Source organism: Lithobates pipiens, unplaced genomic scaffold, assembly GCF_037356315.1.
Source record: "Lithobates pipiens isolate NorthernLeopardFrog02 unplaced genomic scaffold, aLitPip1_a1.2 Scaffold_19, whole genome shotgun sequence".
Classification (NCBI taxonomy): domain Eukaryota; kingdom Metazoa; phylum Chordata; class Amphibia; order Anura; family Ranidae; genus Lithobates; species Lithobates pipiens.
The window spans coordinates 72,435,787-72,462,041 of record NW_027507764.1 but is presented as its reverse complement, the minus strand read 5'-3'; the positions used below and the strand labels follow the sequence as shown (position 1 = coordinate 72,462,041).

Below are 26,255 nucleotides of genomic sequence, written 5' to 3'. Positions count from 1 at the left end.
AGGATGGACGGAGTGGGCGGGGGGGATAGGCAGAGCAGATGGGGACTGTGCCCGTGAGTGCGGGTGGAGAGGATGGGTGGAGCGAGGCGGGGACTGTGTGCCTGTCAATGACCTGGGTGGTGGCGGGCCCCCCTACAGTGGTGGAACTCAAGGGCCCAGTCGCTAGTGTGACTGCTGCGACTGATAATTCCACCATTGCTATAGGTAAAAGTTTGCAGAGGAAGTTTACTTCCTTTTTAAACTAACTGAATCCTATTAAGGAAAGGGGAGAAGGGGACGGCTAAGGACAGTGAAGCTGGGGAGGAAATCGCTAGATCATGGGTGCTCAACCTGTGGGCCTCCAGCTGTTGCTGAACTAAAAGTCCCATTAAGGCATTGCATGGCTGGCAGTTACAAGCATGACTCTCAAAGGCAGAGGCATCATGGAACTTGTAGTTCTGCAACAGCTGGAGGGCCACAGGTTGAGCACCCATGGGCTATATGATGCTAGATATCCCCCAGCAAGGTAATGAGGTGGGCTCTATCTGATTTGCTGTAGCTCCTAATGTACACTGTGAGACATTCCCAGTGTGCAATAAAATCATAGAAAACCATTTCAGATTTTACATTCCCCAGACTGTCCAAGGGCTGACAAACAATAGGGCACCTGCAGACTTAAGACAACAGGTTTGATATGTGTTATAAAGCGAGACAAGAAGCATCATGTACAAAAATGGGAATTAACAACCTTAATAGTGATGGGAACAATTCACCCTGTGACATAGAACCCAGTTGGCCACTTGCAGTCTGTTTTACTCATGGCTGCTTTTTTCATATGGAATCCTGACAGAACCTTCTGACGGAATGTCAGGATTACACAAGGATCTCACTCGGAGTGCCCTGTGGCTGGAAGTGGTCCCATCAGTGATACAGCAGAGTGGGAATCCGTATAATGAGCACAAAGACCGCTACACAGACATCATTGTGTGCTTTATATTTGTTCACAAAGGCACAGCGCTAAAAGATGTATGAATAAATGCCTGTATATACCATAACCACTTGACTTCCGGAAAATTTACCCCCCTTCATGATCAGACCATTTTTGCAATATGGCACTGCGTTACTTTAAGGGACAAGTCCAAAGCTGTACCTATATAAAATGTATGTCTTTTTTTCCCCACAAATAGCGCTTTCTTTTGGTGGTATTTGATCACCCCTGGGTTTTTTTTGTTTGTTGCGCTATAAACAAAAATAGATCAACAATTTTGGGGAAAAAAACAATATTTTTTACTTTCTGCTAATATCTAATACATTTTTTTAAAACATATCTAATATAATCGAATTTCTTCATCAATTTAGGCCAATATGTATTCTGATACATATTTTTGGTAAAAAAAATAAATAAATCGTAATAAGCATATATTGATTGCAAAATGTATATTACCTACAAACTATGGTATATATACTGGAATTTTTTTTTTTTATATACTAGTAAAGGCAGCAATCGGTGACTTATTGAGGGACTGCCAAATTATATGTTTGACACTTTGTGGGAATCAGTGACACACATATACAATGATCAATGCTAAAAATATGCATAGTTACTGTCAGGGTTGCCAACCACTAGTAAATTTACTGACAGTTTGTAAAAATCTGGGATTTTTTTTTTACAACTGCCAGTAAATATCAGGGGCTGATAATTTCATGCTGTGTTGACTTTTTAAGTGTAAATCAAGCAAATTACTTTGCTGTAGGTATTGTCAGTGTTTCCAAATCATGTTTATACTGTTCAAATATTCATTGTGTTAGTTTTCAATAGGAGTTCTGTCATTTCTCAGCTTGCCAGTAAAAAATGTGCTCCACCAGTAAATCTCCCATGTTTTGTCAGTAAAAAAATGCCACGGGAGGTTGGTAACTCTGGTTACTGTATTAATGACACTGGCTGGGAAGGGTTTAAACATTTAGGGTGATCAAAGGGTTAAATGTGCGCCTAACCACCACTGTTTGTGTGTGCCTAGCCAGTGTTTTTGTGTGAGGTGCTTTTACTAAAGGAAGTTATGGATTTTCTTTCCCTGGGAAAGAAAATCCATCACTTCTAACCCGTCCACCCTGTGAGAACATAGGCAGAGTTCCATCCTGTTTTGTCTTCCCAGACGATCGGCGGGTGCCAGCGGGCATCCATTCGCCGGCACCCGCTGATCGGTTTCTGCTATGACAGATTGCAGCAAAAGAGGCCCCACCTGAAAAGCGTCATGAAAGGCGCACATTTTGTGGACGTGTGGCGGCAATCCAAAAATGTGAGACAGCGGTTCTGCGATCGATTCCCAAAGAGGCCTTTGCTGACAGTTTACAGAAGCTTTATAAACATTGCCAAAAGTGTGTTGTGAAGGATGGCAATTATTTTGAATGCCAATAAAGGTAATTTGTATCTTCTGTTTTGTTTTTCTGATACCATTTACCAAACATTTTAGACGCACCTCGTATATATTTCTTGTATTGCTGTGTGTCAGTTTTACTTTTTTTCGTCTGTCCGTTTTCAATACAGAGAAACTGATTGGCAATACAAGTCTTCTGTATATATGGGGTTATGATTTTATACTTGTTGCATGTCCGTCAGGATATGTTTACCTTCACACAAGCAATCCCTTGAGTAGTTGTTGTTTGTAAGTTAAAAGGAAAAAAAATTACTTCATTTGGATTTTCTATGTAGTAGTGCAAAATCTTAAGTGGGAAATTACAGCATTAAGCACAATGTCATTTAATTTGAAAGAATCGGCCATTTTCTTAAACGCTTAACTAATGTGCCGGCCTACAGTTATCGATTTCCTTCCGCATTTATTATGTGGACGGTAAATCCACTGTGCTCTCTAGAGAGGCCGCCTCGTGAACTGCACGTTCGCCGGTGACAGCTCAGACCACCTGATACATAAGCAAGGACGCGGCCTAATATCCTGGCAATTGCTCTGGGAATTTTTATTAAGTAAAGGCCCCATTAAAGCAGACAGGATGATAAAGCTTAATGAGCAGCTTTCTTGTCTGATATTGTTAGTTTGCTGGACTAACCAGAGTTCTCCTTTTTTATTGTTTCCTCTTGTGGGAAGAATGCGACTACATTCTTTTTTTTTTTTTATTATTATTATTATTATTATTTTTTTTTAAAGCATAACTCCAAATAAAAACTTTCTTTAATCCAGTTATCTATTTGCTGAAAAACTAAAAAATACTTTTTATAGACAAAAGGTGTATATAGAAAGGCTAGTGGTCGTGTGCATCCATGAGTTAAAAAGGTACCACATCCCAGTTTAGAAATTTAAAAAAAGAAGGGGGAAGATAGATGAAGGGGACTGGAGGGTAACCAACCCCCGGGACTTTCTTAACGGTACCAGATGTGTACAGACAATGAGTAAAATCAATAAAGTTTTATTTAATGTACAAAAGACATTTCTCACATGAGACCAACAATTTTGTCCATATGTATATATAATGACAAATATGAATATACAAAAGCTGGTACAGAAGCCTATATAACTCCACAGATTACCACATTTTTGTATATGATTGAACCTGCATTGTTTCTTTCCTACATGTTTCGCTCTTTTGAGCTTCCTCAGGACAATTGCAGCATACAGCAGTAGGTAGAGAACCCATATAGTTTGTGAATTTGTATGATTCAATATCATTATTGTGAATATTAATTGTTGCTTAAGCGAGAAGATTTCTCCTCTTTTACCACCAAAATAAGTGGAATGTGATGAAAACAGCGCTAGGGATCCCCAACATTCTCCATGAGTCTGGACAGAACCCAGAAATGGCTAAGTTAGAACCAGTTAGATATTGCCAATGCCAATAGGTTAAATGTATCGTCAGATGGAGATTTAACAAAATACGTTATTGAACGCGAGGTACTAGTCTGTGCAGATCTGTTATGAAGTAAGATGATTGCACTTGAGATGGTTTGGGTACTTAACCGTTGGGGAACAGCCCCACATGTCTTCTCCCGTCGCTTTTTAGGTAAAAGTCTCTTCAACCAATATAATCACTAAGATCCTTATTATCAATGTTATTTAGGGACCTATGATTTAAAAAAAAATGCTTATAAATATCTCTGTTGTAATCTGTTAATTAGGGTCATGTGATCGCAGATCCAGAATATTGCTTAAGTAGGTAACTAAAATTTTTAACAATAAAACCTTAAGGTGCTTGTAAAGGTAGATGGTTTTTATTTACCTTAACCACTTCAGCCCTGGAAGATTTGGCTGCTGAATGACCAGTGCATTTTTTGCACTGCGCCAATTTAAGTGACAATTGCACGATCGCGCGGCTCTGCACCCTAACAAAATTGACGTCCTCTTTTCCCCCACAAATAGAGCTTTGTTTTGGTGGTATTTGATCATCTCTGTGGTTTTTATTTTTTGCGCTATAAACAAAAAAATTAGCAACAATTTTGAAAAAAACATAATATTTTGTACTTAAATAAATATCCCCATTTTTTTTAAAGTGGTTTTTTTCCTCAGTTTAGGCCGATATGTATTCTACATATTTTTGATAATAAAAATTGTAATAAGCATATATTGATTGGTTTGCGCAAAAGTTATAGCATCTACAAAATAGGGCATCGATTTATAGCATTTTTTTTTTACTAGTAATGGTGGCGATCTGCGATTCTTATCGGGACTGCGACATTATGACGAACACATCGGACACTTTTGACACATTTTTGGGACCATTGGCAATTATACAGCGATCAATGCTATAAAAAAAGCACCGATTACTGTAAAAATGTCACCGGCAGGGAAGGGGTTAACACTAGGGGCGATCAAGGGGTTAACTGTGTTCCCTGTGTGTGTTTCTAACTGTGGGGGGAGGGAACTGACCTAGAAGAAATGGCAGATCGTGGTTCCTAGCTATTAGGCACTCACAATCTGTGTCTCTTCACAGAACAGGAATTTGTTCTCCCTCTCGTGCCCGCGATCGCTTTTGACCGGCGGTCATTGCGTCAGGAGCATCGGCACCCCTGAAGTGCAGCGAGGGTGTCGCTTAAAGGAGCCGACGTATAGCGATGGTGGCTCGTGGGATCTGCATCTTCTAGAGAGCAGCAGCTGGTAACATCACCGGCGCATGGGCTCTGAAAGAACGGTATACCCGTGCCATTCCTTCAGAGCTGTGTGCCACGGCCAAGCCACACGGCCGGAGCCTGTAAACCCAGAAAGAAAACCGGGTGAAGATGGAAGCCCTGTCAGAGGTGACAGCGCGCTGCTGGAGGGCTTCATTCTAAGGTAAGTCTTTCGTAATGTGCTAGTATGCAATGCATATTATGATATTGATAACAATTCACATATAACAATATAAAAAGAAATATAAAAACATTACTGCAGCATCCTACAGTTTGGCATTGATATCTCCAACTCTAGCCACTGAATCCGGGTCGGGGAATCTGGCGACCATGATCATTTTCAGCACGGCTAGAGGAATTTGTTTTAATAATGGATAAGCTGTACATGTTTCGCTATGTACGCTTCTTCAGGAGCTTATTTATATTTTTCTCAATGAATAAAGAGACATCAAATAAATATATGTATACAGATATACAGTGCCTTGAAAAAGTATCCATACCCCTTGAAATTTTCCACATTTTGTCATGTTACAACCAAAAATGTAAATGTATGTTATTGGGATTTTATGTGGTAGACCAACACAAAGTGGCACATAATTGTGAAGTGGAAGGAAAATGATAAATGGTTTTCAAATTTTTTTTTTTACAAATAAATATCTGAAAAGTGTGGTGTGCATTAGTATTCAGCCTCCCTGAGTCAATACTTTTGTAGAACCGCCTTTCACTGCAATTACAGCTGCAAGTCTTTTTTTGGCTATGTTTCTACCAGCTTTGCCCATTCTTCTGAGCAAAATAGCTCAAGCTCTGTCAAATTGGATGAAGAGCGTCTGTGAACAGCAATTTTCAGGTCTTGCTACAGGTTCTCAATTGGATTTAGGTCTGGACTTTGACTGGGCCATTAACATATGAATATGCTTTGATCTAAACCATTCCATTGTAGCTCTGGCTGTATGTTTAGGGTCGTTGTCCTGCTGTAATATGAACCTCCCCCCAGTCTCAAGTCGTTTGCAGACTTTACCAGGGTTTCTTCTAAGATTGCCCTGTATTTGGCTCCATCCATCTTCCCATAAACTCTGACCAGCTTCCCTGTCCCTGCTGAAGAAAAGCATCCCCACAACATGATGTTCAGGGTAATATATAGTGTTAGTTTTCCACCACTCATAGCGTTTTGCTTTTAGGCTAAAAAGTAAAATTTTGGTCTCATCTGACCAGAGCACCTTCTTCTACATGTTTGGTATGTCCCCCGCATTGACTTCTCACAAACTGCAAATGGGCATCTTATGGCTTTCTTTCAACAATGGCTTTCTTCTTTCCACTCTTCCATAAAGGGCAGATTTGTGAAGTGCATGACTAATAGTTGTCCTGTGGACAGATTCTCCCACCTGAGCTGTGGATCTCTGCAGCTCCTCCAGAGTTACCATGGGCCTCTTGGCTCCTTCTCTGATTAATGTTCTCCTTGCCCCGCCTGTCAGTTTAGGTGGACGGCCATGTCTTGGTAGGTTTTCAGTTGTGCCATACTCTTTCTATTTTTGGATTGAACAGTGCTCCATGAGTTGTTCAAAGCTTGGGGTATTTTTTTCGAACCTAACCCTGCTTTAAACTTCTCCACAACTTTGTCCCTGACCTGTCTGGTGTGTTCCTTGGCCTTCATGATGCTGTTTGTTCACTAGGGTTCTCTAACAAACCTCTGAGGGCTTCACAGAACAGCTGTATGTATACACCGGTGGGGGACTGGAGAATGTGGATCAGAGCTGCTCTGTGCAAAAAAACATTAAACCGAGCAGATGAGTAAAAACCTGTTTTCTTATTTTAAAGGTTTACAATCTTTAACTTCTCAGGAAATGCAACTGCGAAAATCAGTTATTTACCATGTATGTGGAGATTTAGCCGATCCGTTCTTTATAAATGTGTTATTGGAAATTCATCAGACCAGTTGGATTAAACGTTATGTGATTTTCAAAACCCCATATTCAAACATTAAAAGAAAAAAAAAAATAACATGTTAATTAAAATGCATGTTTTATGCTGATGAGTGGACCCTTGTGTATTGTTAAGTATATATCCACAAATGTGTGTATTAGAAACTACACAAACCTGCTTAAGCAGCTTACAGATGTACACCTACGCTTTTTCCATATTCACTCAGTGAGTATATATATATATATATATATATATATATAAAATGTAAAGCGCAATCCCCTTCATATATTATCCGAGGAACACATCATACTATAGAGAGTGTAGATAGTAGTATACAAAAGGGGCACATGGTGGGTTTACATGCGATTAATGCTGTTTGTCGTGTGTGCCTCAGGGACATGACCTTATTACTAGTATGTCAGAATTATTTTATTTCATTAGGATTCCATTTGTTTATTGTGCAGCGAAACTAATTTAAAGTGTACTACTTTGTTATTTTTTATTATATCAAAAAGTTTTGTTGTTGTTATTTTTATAGCTATGGTCTCATATAGTGGCAACATCGTCCACCTGGCTATATAAAATTAGAACATAAGAGTTGTAATAATGATATAGCCTATACCAGTGGTCTCCAAACTGTGGCCCAGGGGCCGTATGTGGCCCTTTGCTTGCCTTTATCTGGCCCTTGGGGCACCTTTCCTCCCACTTGATACAAGACACTATTCCTCCCACATCAACAATGAGGCATAATTCCTGCTATTGGGGGGCGCTATTTCTCCTATTGTACACATAACCTCGTCAGTGTAGTGGTGATTTTTATCTTGCACTGAATTTGCATTGATTCCACACTTTAGTGATATATATTAGTGTATGGCATCGCCACCGTGCTGATTGCTGCTGGAAAGAGGTTGGCTGTTGTAGACTGGTACCGTTAAATTGTACAGAAATCTGCTCTGTAAACCTTGAGCACAGATACATTCATCTGTGACAAATTCTAATCCTGGCCTTCACTTTGTGAGGAGTTATAGGCTTGACATGTTGTTTATCGTGTTCCTGCCCATTAGCCTCTATACATGGCTAGACATTTGAAGAGTAAACAGTGTGCTGCATGCTCTCAGCCCAGGCGACTCGCTGAAATACAGCTTAGGTATAGCGATGGAGGCGCAGCTGGTAGATTCTGCAAGGATTCCTCATCAATAGTCATTATTCTGAAGATGAGACCTGACCTAGAGACAGGCTATACTCGTTTTAAAGATATATGAAAAGAATTAAGAGACCCCGTCATCCACTAAAATAAATTAAGGTAATTGAAAAGAAAATTGAGTATTTCAAATGTTTACTTGCAGCAATTTTGTTTTGCATAAATTTTGTATTCACCTGCAATGTGCTTTTAAAGTGGTTGTAAACCCTTACAACACACTTTGACCTACAGCTAAGCCTAGATTAAGGCTTACCTGTAGGTCTAAGAAATATCACCTAAACCTACACGGTTTAGGAGATATTTGCGGAAAGACAGGCACCGCTGTCTAGACAGCGGCGCGCAGGCGCATTGAGCGTGCCGCAGTTAACAGCGATATGCCGCGAGTGGCGGCTTCCGGGAGTGATGTCATCGTGGCTCTAACGAATTACAGCGAGACCCACCAAGAAGATGGACGCTCCGTGCTACAGGGGACAGCGGTGACTTCGCTGGCTCCTGTGTCAGGTAAGTGACACATAATGGACTACTGTGCGATGCATAGTAGTCCATTATGCTTTACCTTTGCAGGGAATCAAAGAGGAAGTAAACTCATCAGGGTTTACTTCCTCTTTAAACTACTTCTTCACAAAGAGTCAATTCCCTAGCAGAGACCCTTCCTTCCATCTATGCTGGCCCAGCTCCTCCATCCCTCCCTTCACCTACCAGCATAACCTTTTATGTAGCTGATGGTGGAGGAGTGAAGAGGAATACTAGAGTGTGTTACTCAAGTGATGGTTCTGAGTCTACTGGGGTTGATGACATAATATGTATGATTTGTGTGTTTTTATATTTTTGTTCTTTATTAAAGCTGAACTTCAAGTATATGTTTTGTTTTGTTTATTTTGGGGTTTTTTGTTTTGTTTTTTTTGTATCATTGCTTGTCCGGCTTAGACCAGTGTAAGTATACATAGTCCATACCTCATACAATCTCTGTGGAAGCTGCACTGCTACATATTGATCCTTGCTGCCTTCCAGATCCCACCATTCAGAGAATGCCTTGCATTTTTCTCAACAAGTGAAAAGCGTTCTGTGATTGGGTAAGGTGCCAGCAAATTAAAAGAAAAAAAAGGTACTTGTAAATAATATAAAATATTGATTATATCTATTTATTGTATTGCGGTAGGGCATTATGATAAGTATAAGTTGTACATATGGTTGAAAATCTTCTTAAGTTCCTGCCATAAGGCGCAGTAATATATACAGTATCTCACAAAAGTGAGTACACCCCTCACATTTTTGTATATATTTTATTATATCTTTTTATGTGACAACACTGAAGAAATTACACTTTGCTACAATGTAAAGTAGTGAGTGTACAGCTTGTATAACAGTGGAAATTTGCTGTCCCCTCAAAACAACTCAACACAGCCATTAATGTCTAAACAGCTGGCAACAAACGTGAGTACACCCCTAAGTGAAAATGTCCAAAAATGGGCCAAAAGTGTCAATATTTTGTGTGGCCACCATTTTCCAGCACTGCTTTAACCCTCTTGGGCATGGAATTCACCAGAGCTTCACAGGTTGCCACTGGAGTCTTCTTCCACTCCTCCCTCTTTCCGTTTGAGGATGCCCCACAGATGCTCAATAGGGTTTAGGTCTGGAGACATGCTTAGTCAGTCCATCAACTTTACCCTCAGCTTCTTTAGCAAGGCAGTGGTCATCTTGGAGGTGTGTTTAGAGGTGTTCTCATGTTGGCATATTGCCCTGCGGCCCAGTCTCCGAAGGGAGGGGATCATGCTCTGCTTCAGTATGTCACAGTACATGTTGGCATTCATGGTTTCTGCAATGATCTGTAGCTCCCCAGTGTCGGCAGCACTCATACAGCCCCAGACCATGACACTCCAACCACCATGCTTGACTACAGGCAAGACCCACTTGTCTTTGTACTCTTCACCTGGTTGCCGTAACACACACTTGACACCATCTGAACCAAATAAGTTTATCTTGGTCTCATCAGACCACAGGACATGGTTCCAATAATCCATGACCTTAGTCTGCTCGTCTTGTTTGGGGGCTTTCTTGTGCATCATCTTTCAAAGAGGCTTCCTTCTGGGACAACGACCATGCAGACCAGTTTGATGCAGTGTGCAGCGTATGGTCTGAGCACTGACTGGCTGACCCCCCACCCCTTCAACCTCTGCAGCAATGCTGGCAGCACTCGAACGTCTATTTCCCAAAGACAACCTCTGGATATGACGCTGAGCACGTGCACTCAGCTTCTTTGGTCGACCATGGCGAGGCCTGTTCTGAGTGGAACCTGTCCTGATAAACCGCTGTATGGCCTTGGCCACTGTGCTACAGCTCAGTTTCAGGGTCTTGGCTATCTTCTTATAGCCTAGGCATCTTTATGTCCCCCGCTGCCTGCTGGGAAACACACGGATCCCAGAGACAGCGGGGACCATCCTTATTGCGCAGCGCGACTCGCGCATGTGCAGTAGGGAACCGGGAAATGAAGCCGAAAGGCTCCACTTCCTGATTCCCATACCAAAGATGGCGGCAGCAGCACCCGAGAGACGATCGAGAGATCGGCTTCATGTGCCGACATCGCGGGCGCGCTGGACAGGTAAGTGTCACTATTTTAAAAGTCAGCAGCTGCAGTATTTGTAGCTGCTGGCTTTAAGAAAAAAAAAAACGGCGGACTCCCGGGGGACTCCCGCTTTAAAAAAAAAAAAAATAAGTCAGCAGCTACAAATACTACAGCTGCTGACTTTTCATATTCGGACACTTACCTGTCCCATGGTCCAGCGATGCCAGCAAACAAAGCCCTTCTTGTCTCCCCCTCCTCTCTGCGGTGCTGGCATTGTAACTGTGGGCGCCTGGCTGTGGCTTCACAGCCGGACACCCACTGTGCGTGAGCAAGCCGCTCCGTGACTGACCGGGCAATGATCTGGGACCTGTGACGTGTCTCCAATGATTGCCGAGGGGGATCTTCCTTCTGGTGCCGCGGTGCGCCGGGTGGTGGGGGGGAGCTGGAACCCTCTAAAAAGAGGGTCCCAGCTCCCCCCCCCCCCCAAAATGGCATGCCAAATGTGGCATGTCAGAGGGGTCACCTCCCTTAAAGCGGAAGTTCCGTTTTTGGGTGGAACTCCGCTTTAAAGAAAAAATTAAAACCGCTTTTGCTGCAATGCTCTCCTTCAGAGATTTTCCATGTAATGCTTTTTTCTTTTTTTCTGCTGTGCTCATGCTCATAGCTAACAACATTCAAGCCACTTCTGAGCACAGGTTGTCCTGGACCTGGTCCAGCCTGTGAAAGGAAAAGCAGCACAGTGATGAGCTCCTCACTTGGTCACTCTGCTCTCGTTTCCTAACAGCATGATTTTTGTCAGTACTGAATAGCAGCCCTGCTGTTCAGAGAGTGCAGGAAATTGATATCGGGACAGATTTGGGAACTAACACTACTTACATTAAAAAAAAAAATGTAACAATTACAGAGCTGCATTATTAGTATCTTTTATATCTGCCTAGAATGCAGCTTTAATAACAGAACTTTTTGAAGCATAAAAATGCATTGGTAAATGTTGTTTAGCTTTGCACAAACATGGCCCTATTTTGTGTGTTTACTATATGTAGCTCCTGCCTGAGAAAGTAAATCCATTCATAGATCATAAAGTTATTTCTGTATTTCATACAAACGTATGCATGAAGTACAGAAATAACTTCATGATCTATGAATGATAAACCTAAAGCTGAAATTTTGAATATGAGAATAACTGGATTCTTAAAACTATAATGAAGGTAAAATTACATTTTCTGGGTTGGTGGAGGATTATGTTTTCATGTATAAATTACAGAATATCTGTTTCATAGACACATCCTGGTGCTTTAGGTGATAGAATTGACGGTAGTTCTGTCGGAATACAGCGTTTACCTAACTATATCCTTCAGATCGTACTGCGTTGCCGGCAGGTGGACAACTTGAGATGCAACTGAGCGTGTGCTTATGTGCTGTGACTGTAGAACTCCCCGCAACCATTTTCAGAACAGGAGCCACTGCCTATGAGGCAAGATTATTGCATGATGCCATCTGGAGCCAAATGCATGCTTCTGGGCAACCCAATGACTTGTAATAGAAACAAAAATAGCTCTTTCAAGGCAAGGCTTATGAAGACTTATGAAGATCACCTGTCACCTTCCATTTGTTGCTTTGGCTGAAAGAACTGGATTATTAGTGGAATCTGATGTTGCAAGATTGTGTTATAGTTTTGAAACCGGTAACGGAAAGGGCACCCATTGCAGCAACTTCTGCCAGTCCTCAAACTTGGAGAGCCATGCTAGGTCTCTGCTTGGGAACTTCTAACTAGCCCATTCTATAAATGACCTGTTCCTTTTGAAAAATGCATTTGTTGGACAGTGTCTTGATGAAAGCTCGATATTTTTCTTATAGAGCACTACTTTCAGAGCTACATATTTCATTCACCCATAGAAACAGTTGACTATGTCCACCTCTATTTTTCTCTGTTTCCTTTTAACTACTGATAGAAAACCCTGATTTTACTGCTTTCATTTGATGGGGTTCTCCCTGCAATATTCACCTCTTCTCTGGTAGTGTCCCCCTACAAATTCCATGATGTTTTGTGGGCTCATTCTCATGCCTTCAGAGGATGAATCTAGACGTGTCTATGCTTATTTTTCCTGAATGACCTCTTGTTACGGCAATGTGCAGTTTGGGTGACAATTATACTACAACTTCCTGTACAGGGTAAAGGCAGTGCTCTTCCCCTTAGGACTCTAAGGGCTGTGGGGAGGTTGAGGCAATGCCTCATTTAGTTTAATAGGTCACATTCGGCAGAGAATTTTAGCCTTTCAGAAACTATGGGGGGGATAGTTTGAACTCCAGATGTGTACATCCTTTTCTGATGGCTTTGCAGCTTACGGTATAACTAAAGGCAGAGGCAGCGGGCAGAGGGGAAGAGCGCATCTCCAGCATGGGAATTACAGGACTCGGGTGAGTAAAGCTGGGGGGGTCAGTCAGTGATTTAAGTTTTTTTTTTACCTTAATGCATAGAATGCATTAAGGTGAAAAAACATGCGGGTTTACAACCCCTTTAAGCCTTAGAGAGGAAGTCCCGGGGGCAATTTTTGACACAAAAAGGGACATAGATACACTTTAAACTTCCATTGCTTAGGTTTAAAAAACTCCCTAGGCTTTTCTGGATCTGACCTAAGCTACTCGGCTACTCTGTTGCTAAAATGAAACCTTACAATAAAGTTTTACTTGCAAAGAATACATTTAAAATGTCTCTCCAGAAAAGCAGATCCTTACCCTGTGGATGCACTAGCCATAATTGCTGTCCTCCCATCCAATCCCGCCTTTTCCCAAAATCTAAAACCTATTTTTTTTTTCCTTTTTTTGTTTCCTTTTTTTTTTTTTCCACTTGGCTGCCATGGTGGAGAATGTCTCAACCACTCTGAAGTCTCCTCGGATATGTACATGATATTTCCCAGGATCCTTCACTTTCCCATACGCAGCAGCTAGACGAGAGCATGCCTGGTGGGTATCATCAGGGGCTTTGCTGTGCTGAACCAGCAAGACGCACCCAGTATTCGAATGATGTAAGGGACAAAGATGGTGGTACAGGGCACGTTATGTATCAGGAGTGCAGTGTATTACAACAGGACATTACTGGATCTACTGGGAAGGTGAGTATGTAAATAGAGGACAACCCTAAGCCCTTGTACACACGGTCGGACATTCCGACAACCAAATCCATCGGATTTTGTCTGACTGATTTTGTCCGAATCTGTTGCATACACACAGTCGGACAAAGTTGTCAGAAAATCCGATCGTACTTAACGTGATGACGTTATTTCATTAGGACGGGACTACGTTCAAGCTGGTAGCCAATAGCTTTGGTCTAGGAATTTGATCTGAGCATGTGTGGCACTTTGTCCAATCGGAATTCTCTACACATGATTGGACAAAGTCCGATCGGATCATGTTGTCGGAAAATTTTATAGCCCAGCTGGAAAATTGGTCCGTCGGATACTCCGACGGAAACAGTCCGATGGAGCCCACACACTGTCAGATTATCCGACAACACTGTCCTATCGGACATTGTCCATCGGAATGTCCGACCGTGTGTACAAGGGCTAAGAGGAGTGACAAAAAAAAGTTTCTCTTGCAGCAAGTTTTCAATGAAGTATGCATATTGTCATTATGGTCTTTATTCAGAGCCATAGCAGTGACCTGACTAAACACTTTCAAAAAAGGTAAATAAATGGTGCTTTGCAGGAATTTAACATAATAAACTGCCAAAGTTATGCTATAGGTACTATTCCGACAGTTGTTGATATTTTTCCTTTTCATCTACTTTAATATCTCACCTGTCCTACCGCCCACAATAATGAAAAGAGACCTAAAGGCCTTGCAGAAACCAACACTTTCTGAAGAAACTATTTTCTGGTCCCCCACTGTGTGATATGGTTCCTTCTGCCAACTTTGTCTTCAACACCAGAATCAGTAGTGATGTAGAGATTGATGGTTCAAATCAGAGTGTAGTTGAGGACCAGAAATCCAAAAATCCCAGAGGTGTTTTTTTTCTACAGGATCTTCAGACACCAGTATTGCTTCACTGTTATGGGATGCAGTTGGGGTGAGTATCAGCATTTTGCTGTATGGAGATGAAAGTCAACTAGAAACCCTAGTCTAATTTTGAGTAACTGGTTCCCATCTATGCCCTGCAGTTTAATGTGATAGGAAAACTATATGGACCTATAAACACCTACCCATATGCGTTACCAAGCATTCTGCAATTCATACAGAACAATGCAAATACAGCCAAAGTGTTTTCTCTGAAGGTATAACTTTAGTGCAAGGTTCCATTTTAGCAACAAAACTGTTTTAAAGAGAATCATAAACCGATGTGGAGGAAGCGCTTGGCATAGGACTTGAAACAATAACTTGGCTAACAAACGCTTATCTGTGACAGCACTGCACCCTAACAAAGACATCTACAGCACGGCGAGCAGGAACTTCTGCCAGAATGCCTAACAGCTCTACGATGTGTCAGAGAGAGCTGTCAGGATCTTCCTGCATGATTGATTGTAGGGATACCACAACCAACACATCAATGCCACAATAATAAGCGCTGCTGATTACATGTTGACAACGTGTTTTTGAATTAGAATATCATGTACTCGAGGCATACCTCGCTGCATGTGCATGCTTGAAAAGACAGGAGGTGAAAGATTGATGTGTTTTATAAAGCCTTTGGGGAAGTTAAATCCTCCATTCTAGATTATTCCTGAAGAGTGGGTCATGTTGTAGTGAACTTGTGTTTATTGTAAATCTCAAACTGCATGCAGTCACATACAGGTGTGCTCATAAGTTTACATACCCTGGCAGAATTTATGATTTCTTGGCCAATTTTCAGAGAATTTGAATGATAACATAACAACTTTTCTTTCACTGATGATTAGTGTTGGCTGAAGCCATTTATTTACTATTTTTAAATCATAATTACAAAAGAAACTACCCTAATGACCCTGATGAAAAGTCTACATACCCAATTCCGTTTATTGCCCCCCTAACATCAATGATAGCTTGAAGTCTTTTGTGGTATTTGTGGGTGAGGCTCTTTATATTCTAAGATGGTAAAGCTGCCCATTCCTCATTGCAAAAAGCCTCCAGTTCCTGTAAATTCTTGGGCTGTCTTGCATGAGCTACACATTTGAGATCTCCCTAAGAGTGGCTCAATGATATTGAGGTCAGGAGACTGATATGGCAACTTCAGAACCTTCACTTTATTCTGTTGTAGCCAATGACAGGTCAACTTGGCCTTGTGTTTTGGATCATTGTCATGTTGGAACGTCCAAGTATTCCTGGCTGATGAATGCAAATGTTCTTCCAGTATTTTTTGATAACATACTGCATTCATCTTGCCATTAATTTTGACCAAATTTCCTGTGCCTTTGTAGCTTACACATCCCCAAAACATCATGGTCCACCTCCGTGTTTCACAGTAGGAATGGTGTACCTTTCATCATAGACCTTGTTGACTCCTCTCCAAATAAAGCGTTTATGGTTGTGGCCAAAAAGCTCAATTTTGGGCTCATCGCACATAAGCTGGATACTTGTGGCATTTGTGTAGTAATGGCTTTCTTCTAGCGATTTGACCATGCAGCCCATCTTTCTTCAAGTACCTCCTTATTGTGCATCTTGAAACAGCCACACCACATGTTTTCAGAGAGTCCTGAAGTTATTTGTGGGTTTTTCTTTTCATCCCGAACAATTTTACTGGCAGTTGTGGCTGAAATTTTAGTTGGTCTACCTGACCGTGATTTGGTTTCAACAGAACACCTCGTTTTCCACTTCTTGATAAGAGTTTGAACACTGCTGATTGGCATTCTCAATTCCTTGAATATCTTTTTATATCCATTTCCTGTTTTATACAGTTCAACTACCTTTTCCCACAGATCCTTTGACAATTATTTTGCTTTCCCCATGACTCCAGAATCTATAAACGTCAGTGCAGCACTGGATGACAGATGTAAGGGTCTGTCAGAAGTCCAAAACTCATTGACCTTTTATACACACGCACTAATTACAAGCAAACAGATCACAGGTGAGGATGACTACTTTTAATAGCCATTCAAACCCCTTTGTATCAACTTGTGTGCATGTTATCAGGCCAAATTCACCAGGGTATGTAAACTTTTGAACAGGGTCGTTTGGGTAGTTTCTGTTGTCATTATGATTTAAAAAGAGTAAAAACGGTTGATTTGATAATGAATGGCTTCACCCAAACACTAACCATGAGCGAAAGAAATGTTTTTGTGTTAACATTCATATTCTCTGAAAAATGGCCAAGAAATCCTAAATTCTGCCAGGGTATGTAAACTTATGAGCACAACTGTATAGCACACATCTAGAGGTGCCTGCATAAAGGTTCCGTTGCTTAGCAGAGGTTCCTTTAATCTTGGTATCTCTAATAAACAGAGATTTAAATTTGTTGAAGGCTTCAGGCTGCCTGAAAGTGATATTGTAGGTGGAGTTTGGTGAGTCTTCCCTAGGCTTCTTATATGTCATACGCCAGCAAGCCAGGTCACTCTGCCATAATTCCCAGCACCTTTTCTTTCTACCTGGAGGGTCTTTGCTTTCCAGACACCTTACGTGTGTTCCAACTCCTGTTATATTTTACATGATGTCAAGTAAATACTTAATATAGCAAAGTAAAAACCCTTCATTATGGCAAAGAAGATGTTACAACCATGGAATTCAGTGCTGAAGTCTCAACAATAAAGTCTCCAAAGCTGGCCATTCCCTGATTCAAATTCTGGTTGCATTTTGATCAGTGTGTGGCTTCACCTGCTTAATGAAAGTTGATTATTAAATTGACTTAAATCATTTTCAGATGATCAGCACCTACAGCCAATTAGCTGCAGTCACCGGTCAGTGTATTCTGACAGCAGCAGGTGCCGCTGTCCCAATACAATGAGAAGTCATCCCCAGTCCCTGGTGCCCAACACGTGGGCTGCATGTTGCTCATGAACTGTTGGGCACCAGTTCAGCAGTATGTGTTCCAGCACTGAAAGGAAGTCTGTACTGTGAGCGAAAGTTATCTTGGCCCACGGTACGTAAAGTCCTATCCGGAGGGAGAGAGAGAGCGGAGTGGGAGCATGAGATCAGGTAAGTGGTCATCAAGGGAGGGATTAGGAGGGAGAGGTTAACTTAGACTTAAACCACCAATACAGATGGGGGAGTTTAATAGTTGCGACACCCATGCTGGGAGTTGTTATTGAGTCTACTGACACCTCAGCTGAGGGTTATTATTTCGTCCACTGATACCAATGTTGGGGGCTATTGCCTTAAGTAAAAGTATAGGTCCAGCCAAAACTTTTTCCTCTAACTTTTGGATTTGCACTGCTGAATAGGGATAAGTGAAATGTTTTTTGCTGTGAGGCAATTTCACCCAATTGGCACCTCTTAATCTTGCTCATTTTGCTCCTTGGGTAGTATTTTTTTTTTTTCTTGAGGGTATGGATCTTTGTGAGTTTTTTTTTTTGGTTTTTTTTTTCCCCCTATTTTTGTAAATGTAATATTTAATTTGTTGCTTTATTTTTACTTATTTATTTATTTTTTGCTAACTTTCACAGTTCTTTCTGTAAAAGAAAAAAAGAAAACAAAAAAAACACAAAACTGTAACGCAATGACGCAAATGAGGGGCTGTTTTTGTACACATAAACAGGTCCAGGTTAGTTGAAAGGTACAACTTTAAACTCAGGACTGATTTAAATCCCATTGCACCCTTTAAAACTACAGAAAAAACACCCTCATCTTGTCTCCTTTGTTTACTCTGATCCATTTTACCATAAACAGCACATTTTTAAATTGACCACTTGGCACCCATGCTATAGCCAAAAGAGGGCTACAGTGCAGGCTTCCTTTGTTGGCAGGGCGTACATGGACATCCTCCTATTCTCGCGCTGCCCACACGCCGCACTCTGTGATTGCCAAGTCCTTGGGACTCGGCTGATCACAGATCAAGGTAAAGGGCTAATCACAACAGCCCATTTACCATGTGATCAGCTGTCAGCCAATGACAGCTGATCATGGAAGTAAACAGAAGCTGGTAATCACTGTCACTGTCAGCGTGAAGAAAAGGAGAATGCCATTTTCACCGGCTTCTGTTAGCGGGACATCTGTCCCCTTAGTGCCCACCAGTGCTGCTAATCTGCTCTCATCACTGCTGCCAGTTAGTGCCTCATCATCCGTGTTACTTGTCAGTGACACCTCTTCGTGCTGCCTATCGGTGCAGGCAATCAGTGACTGTCAGTGAAGAAGAAAAATTATCTGTTTACAAAATTTTATAACAAAATGTGAAAAATGTTTTGTTTGTTTTTTCAATTTTTTTTTTGCTTAACCTCCCTGGCGGTATGATTCAGTCTGGTTTTAGGTGCTGAAAGCAGTACAATTATTTTGCATGGAAATTTGGCGTTTTATATTGAAGTCCTGTAATTCTTAGGAATAACTCTCTTAAATCTGTTCAAACCAGAGTCTAGCAGACATCCCGGGTATGATAAAGTTTATAATATAATAAATAATAATAAAAATTATTCAATAATGTAATCAAATCCTAAAACACTGAAAAAAAGGAACACTTTCTGGTTGCTATGGACAATCTCCAAATTCCAGCCATAAAAAACAGTATTTATAATATAAAAGTGCATGCAGGGCATTGCACAGACCACTAGGGACAAAGGGGGTGTGTAATTTTTTAATACAGTACTGTAATCTGTAAGATTACAGTGCTGTGTGTGTTTTGTGTCTTTTTACTTTTTTGAATTTGCCGCCGTTCTCCGCTCCCGTGCGCCGTAACGTCGCAGGGAACGGAGCTCATCGGCATTGTGAATCGAGTGGAGGACAGCTCGATCACACAGCGCAGGGGACAACGCTGGATCCAGGGGACAAGGTAAGTAACACTCCCTGTGTCCTCCCCTGCATCCATCGATGCGATCCTAGTCTAGCTCGGGGTTACCGCTCTTGTTAGTAAAATCCCAACCCAAGCCAGACTCGGGATTACCGCCAGCGAGGTTAAATACCACCAAAAGAAAGCTTTATGTGAAAAAAATTAGAAAAGTTTCATATGGGTAACGCATTACATGACCACGCAATTGTTATTCAAAGTGTGAGAGCGCTGAAAGGTGAAAATTGGCCTGGGCAGGAATGGGGTATAAGTGCTCAGTAATCAAGTGGTTAAATCTCTCAAATTTTGCAAAAGAACTTTGTGGAAATGCAAACTGGCCATTTCGCTCATAATTAACCCTAAATCCTTCACTTTAGTCACTGCCCCAGGGGAACTTACTATCTACTGTCCCTACTGCAGTCCTACAGACACCATAAAGTCAATGTACTTGGAAACCAGCTAAATCAATCAGCACGTGTTTGGATTGTAGGATCAGAGAATCCATAATGGTCCAACACATGCCAATTCAGCAAGCATGCTCTATTTAAACTGCGTTCTATGTGGGAATTAAACTGCATCCCCCTCAGTGCTATTTGCTAAGCCACCTAGTTGCAAGGAACGATTCTAATAAATAGTATTTTACATATATTCTTTAAAGGACCGGAATAAAGGTTGATTGCAGTCTTGCTTTAGGCATTTAGTTCCTCAAGATCTCTTGCAAAGAGAAAATTGACCAAACGCAGTTGTCTATCAAATGTGATGTGACATATCAGGAAATCTGGAGCTCTCAGTGACAGGTACATGCTATGAATTAGATATATATGACTTGAAAAGGCTGAGCGACCAGCTTGTCCTCCAGCTTTATGTCCGACAGCAGGTCAGGTAATAATAAAGTATAAATAAACACACACACAAAAAAAAATGTCATATCGCCAACTGCAGGTTTCAACTCCGTGGCTATGCTGGTATAATATTATGTTTTTTAAATTTCAATCTGTGCATTAGCAACCAAAATTTTACAATATATACTGAATGGAAAAAAATAGCACTGCAATCACTTTACAGTTGTGTTCATAAGTTTACATGCCTTATTAGTATTTATGATTTCTTGGCCATTTTTCAGAGAATATGAATAACACAAAAACTTTTCATTCACTCATGGTTAGTGTTTGGCTGAAGCCATTTATTCTCAATCAACTGTGGTTACCCTTTTTAAAAACACTTCAGCCCTGGAAGATTTGGCTGCTAAAAATGCACGATTACTTATTTTCGCTAAAAATGCACTGATTACTGTGTAAATGTCACTGGCAGGGAAGGGGTTAACACTAGGGGGCGATCAAGGGGTTAACTGTGTTCCCTAGTGTGTGGGGGCGGTAAGACTGTCTAGGAGGAGAGAGAGAGAAAGAGATCGGTGTTCATACTTAGTATGAACACATGATCTGTCTCTACTCCCCTTAAAGAACCGGGATTTGTGTGTTTACACACACAGATCCCAGTTCTCGGTCTATCACGCGCGATTGGCTCCAGGCACGCGCGCACCCTTAGTGGTCAAAAGGCGAAGCGATGTGCCATTCTGCTGCAGTAAAACTGCGACGGCTGTTTCTTGTTAAAGAAAAAATAAACTGCGGAGGCTGGTTGGCAAGCAGTTAAGTCATAATAACAACAAAAACTACCCAAATGACCCTGATCAAAAGTTTACATACCCCAGTTCCTAATACTGTGTATTGCCTCCTTTAACATCAATGACTGCTTGAAGTCTTTTATGGTATTTTTGGATGAGGCACTTTATCTTCTCAGATGTTAAAGCTTCCCAAAAGCCTCCAGTTCCTCTAAATTCTTGGGCTGTCTTGCATGAAATGCATGCTGGAGATCCCCCCAGAGTGGCTCAATGATATTGAGGTCAGGAGACTGAGATGGCCGTCACTTTTTTCTGCTGTAGCCAATGAAAGGTCAACTTGGCCTTGTGTTTTGGATCATTGTCATGTTGGAATGTCCAAGTACGTCCCATGAGCAGCTTCCTGGTTGATGAATGCAAATGTTCCTCCAGTATTATTTCATAACATACTGCATTCATCTTACCAACAATTTTGACCAAATTTCCTGTGCCTTTGTCACTCAACCCCCAAAAGCGATCCACCACTGTATCTTTCATAATAGGCCTTGTTGACACCTCTTCAAATGTAGCATTTATGGTTGTGGCCAAAAGGCTTGTCTTTGCTCTGTTTGGTGTATTGTAAGCGGGATACTTTGTGGCATTTGTGTAGTAATGGTTTTCTTCTGGCGACTCGACCATGCAGCCCATCTTCTAGTGCCACCTTTATTGTGCATCTTGAACAGCCACACCACATGTTTTCAGAGAGTCCTGTATTTCACCTGAAGTTATTTTGGGTTTTTCTTTGCATCCCAAACAATTTTCCTGGCAGTTGTAGCTGAATTTTAGTTGGTCTACCTGACCGTGGTTTGGTTTCAACAGAACCCCTCATTTTACACTTCTTGATTAAAGATTGAACACTGCTGATTGGCATTCTCAATTCCTTGGATATGTTTTTATATCCCTTTCCTGTTTTATACAGTTCAACTACCTTCCCACAGATCTTTTGACAGTTCTTTTGTTTTCCCCATGACTCAGAATCCAGAAACGTCAGTGCAGCACTGGATGAAAGATATAAGGGTCTGTCAGGAGTACAGAAATGTATTGACCTTTTATACTCTCACACACAATTAAAAGCAAACAGATCACAGGTGAGGATGGTTACCTTTTAATAGCCATTCAAACCCCTTTGTGTCAACTTGTGTGCATGTTATCAGGCCAAAATCACCAGGGTGTGTAAACGTTTGATCAGGGTCGTTTGTTTCTTTTGCCATTATGATTTAAAATGAGTAAACACAGTTGATTGATAATAAATGGCTTCAGCCAAACATTAACCATGAGTGAAAGAAAAGTTTTTTTGTTATCATTCATAGTCTCTGAAAAATGGCCAAGAAATCATAAATCCTGCCAGGGTATGTAAACTTATGAGCACAATTGTAGGTTTAGATCACACAGCCTTCAGCTTTTATATGCTAGTCTGAAGACTAAGAACTTGCACAGCAAACATTTGCAAAGCTTTGAACAAATTTGTGTTTTTTTTTTATATATTTTTTTTTGTAGTCATGACCCAGATTTATTCCCTCTCCCTCTCTATATCATGCCCCCTCATTATTTGTTTTATTTTGTTCCTGTTGCGAATTGACATACGCATACCCCCAGAACTACATCTTCCAAAATACCTTTTCCTACGCCCCAATTAATACACAGAGATATAACAAATCTTACATAAGTTGTACCTGTTTATCTGCAGGCATCTCTGCTCTACAGCTGTTCAAAGTGCAGAATTTATTAAGCTTGTCTGACAGTTCAGAAAACAGGGATGGAGAGCTGAAATTTACAGTTTGCAGAGCTCAGTGAGGAAAACTCTGAGAGCTGATTGGAGATGTAGGGAACCCCCTTAAGGCCTGCAAATAAAATTGGATACCTCACCCTGCACAGCCAGGCACACCGAAGATTCACAGACACTCCAGAGTCAGAGAACAGTCCGTGACTTTGGTTTTGTTATTTATTGAGGGTCTTCAGGCACTGCCAACCCACCTGCAGCTGCCTTTTACTAGTCCTCAAGGGTAACTTCTCCCCACAGTCCCCCAGACTGACACTAACCAGCCCACTCTGACTCTCAAGAGATTTCCCAGCAGTGCTGACCTGCTTCCTCTGTCCTCTCTCCTTGCTCCCATGCCTCTAGGAAGGGCTTCCTTCGTGTGTTTTGGTAGGATCCTTCCAGCGCCCCAGGCCCTAAGGACACTTCCCCAGACTAGGGGGCCCCCTCAAGGGTCACTGACAGCCTCCTCAGCACTCCATCTCCACCTTTCACCCGACTGCCCCTGCTGGCATGACCCTTCACTAGGGATTGGCTGAGGTCCTCATAAATATTCCAAGCAGCTCCTCCTAGCCTCTGCCCGCTATGTCCAGAACATTCTCTAATGTACCATAAAACAGGGGAGGCAACAGAAAGGCTGCTAGGATGAATGTGTAGTAGGGAACTGGGAAGTCAAGCCGCAAGGCTTAATTTCCTGATTTCCATACAAAAGATGGCGGTGGCAGCATCCGAGGATTGAGGGACAGTTCGGCCTCGGGTGCTGACATCGCTGCGCCCTATGACAAGTGAGTGTCCTTATTTTAAAAGTCAGCAGCTGCAGTATTTGTAGCTGCTGACTTTTAAAATGTTTGCGGGACTCCCACTTTAATTGAAACAAGTACACACTATAGAGGGATATGCTTTGTTCATATTTCATGTTTGAGGTTTAAAACACACAAAGGTGGGTGGGAACATCCAAAACCTCTAGGTAGACATGAACGGAGTTGGGAATTATGTTTTGGAAATCCTGCTGGTGGAACATCCTAGACATAGTGAGGCCAGAGGTTGTGTCTCTTTTAATGCTAGCAGGTCAGCATATTAGCCAATCAACAAGTCTTTTCAGGAGGTGATCAGCCATAGCATCTCGCATATTATTTTTTTTTGGCAATATACTCCTATCAGATAAAAGAAAGTTTCTTGAGGCTGGCTGAATGCCCTCTAAATTCTTTATGTATCAGGCAGAGTGAAGCCAAGGGGATTCATCTTTCACGCCTTGAAATATGTTTAAATAAATTGGATAGTAGAGGTTGTATACAAAATACAATGGCCAAGGGTCTTACAAAATATGGTGATCGTATATGCTATCGTATATTAAATGGTTCTTTTTTTGTTTGTTTTTTTATGGTAATCGCAATCGTTTCTAGTGGATCAATAAGCTGTTGTTTCTACAATAATAAATAAAAAAAATAATAACTAAAAAAAGGCTCCTTATTTGGTTCCCAATATACAGATATTTATTTGTGGTTTATTGCGTGTGTGTGAAATAAATAGATGTGACCGTTTTAAATGGTGACTATTTTCTGATATTTTCCCTTTGTAATATGAATTCCTTCTTTTGTGTCTTGTAGCCTCTATGGACGACACATGCAGGCCAACCCGGAGCCCCCAAAGAAGAACAACGACAAATCCAAGAAGATCAGCCGCAAGCCCTTGGCAGCCAAGAATAAATAGATTTCTGATAGGTGCCATATTTTCACGGCCTGTCTGCATGTGCCTAATCATTTCTATTTATTTCCTTGAAAGGAAGAAACTGCCATTACTTTAGGCCATGAGAATTGACCTTGTTTGCCTTATATATATTACGCTGTTGAAAAAGCGTTATTATCTATGCATCTATAACTGTTACACTTTTATATTTACATACATATTGTCAGGTATTAACCAAAAGGCTTGCCTTTAATTATACATTTCACAAACCTAATTTTGTGTATTTTTTTTTTCTGATGGTTTTACTGTATGTACTCGACCTTAATTGGAAATTTTAACCAAAGCTATTGTATAGTGATAAATGAAGCAATTTGTGAATCGGATTGCATTTGAAGATCTTTCCGATTTCTGAAGGATCATACAATTCATGAGTCATGATTGTCTGAATTAGTTAATTGCTTTGATTCTCTGCAGGTCAGACAGATCTACTTGCAAGTGTTCCGTTGAATGAAAATGAGCTAATTTCTGGTTTGCGTAATTTGATAATCCATTATTAAATGCCATTTTTGAAATATCAAAGTTTATTATAAGAGAAACATTGCACATATACATGGAAACCATTTCAGTTACAGACATATGCTGTGTGTATATTAGCAAACATCAACAAAAGGGAGCAAACGAGACTATATCTTTTAGAACAGTGGGGTGGAGATCAATCAAAACAGAAATTGCAAAAGAGACTACAGCGGTTACCTGAAATCTCCGATAGATGACGTGATCTACCACCAGCATCTTGAAGTTTCCCAGACAGTATATTTAGAGAGGGGAGAGAAAGTAGAAATAGGGGTAAGAATGTATTAGGGAGGATGAAGGACAGGGGGTTATTATGTCTTATAGAGGCGTCATGAGAGTTTCAGGGGTTTGCTATGAATTCCCAGCAATCATCTGGCTACGTTTAAGTGAGTGATTGCCTGGGTATGCAATCAAAGCCAAGTATCACATTACATGTGCTTGATCTGTAAAAAGGTCACGAGGAGTCATGCAAAGGATCGACAGTAAAGATAATTGTGAATGTGGGTTATTAAAACTCAAGTTTTATCTGACAGTCGATCGTAATCCTGAGAGTATCGAAAGACGAACCACGGAGACCAAGTCTTATGGTAGCGTTTAATCGTTTCATTTGATTGGGCTACCGTGTCCTCCATTTCACATATGGAGGCCACCTTAAGTATCCAGTCTTTCAGTGTGGGTGTGTTTGTTGATTTCCAGGAAAGCGCAATTAGGGAGTTAGCCACGTTAATTGTCTAGAGAGAGAGCTCTTGTACTTCTTGAGGGAAAAGTTTGAAATATGAAGCAGCTGCATCAAGCTTAAGATTAGTCTCCGTGATTCGATAGATAGTCTCAGTCACTCTGGACCAGAATGGTGTTCACATTTCACACTGCCACCAAATGTGTAGCAGTGTGCCCTTTTCTTTGTGGCAACTCTAGTATAGGTCTGACCACTG

General features: G+C 41.2%; 1 protein-coding gene across 1 annotated transcript in view; it reads left to right on the top strand.

Annotated features, from left to right (window-relative positions):
* The window catches only part of RSU1 (Ras suppressor protein 1), a 251,984-nt gene extending 226,960 nt beyond the window's left edge, over positions 1–25,024 (top strand). Inside the window, exon 9 of the mRNA XM_077490893.1 lies at positions 24,672–25,024. Within this exon, the coding sequence (XP_077347019.1) occupies positions 24,672–24,774 (103 nt within the window). The 3' untranslated portion in view covers positions 24,775–25,024. The remainder of the gene's footprint in view (positions 1–24,671) is intronic.
* Positions 25,025–26,255: the final 1,231 nt, after the last annotated feature.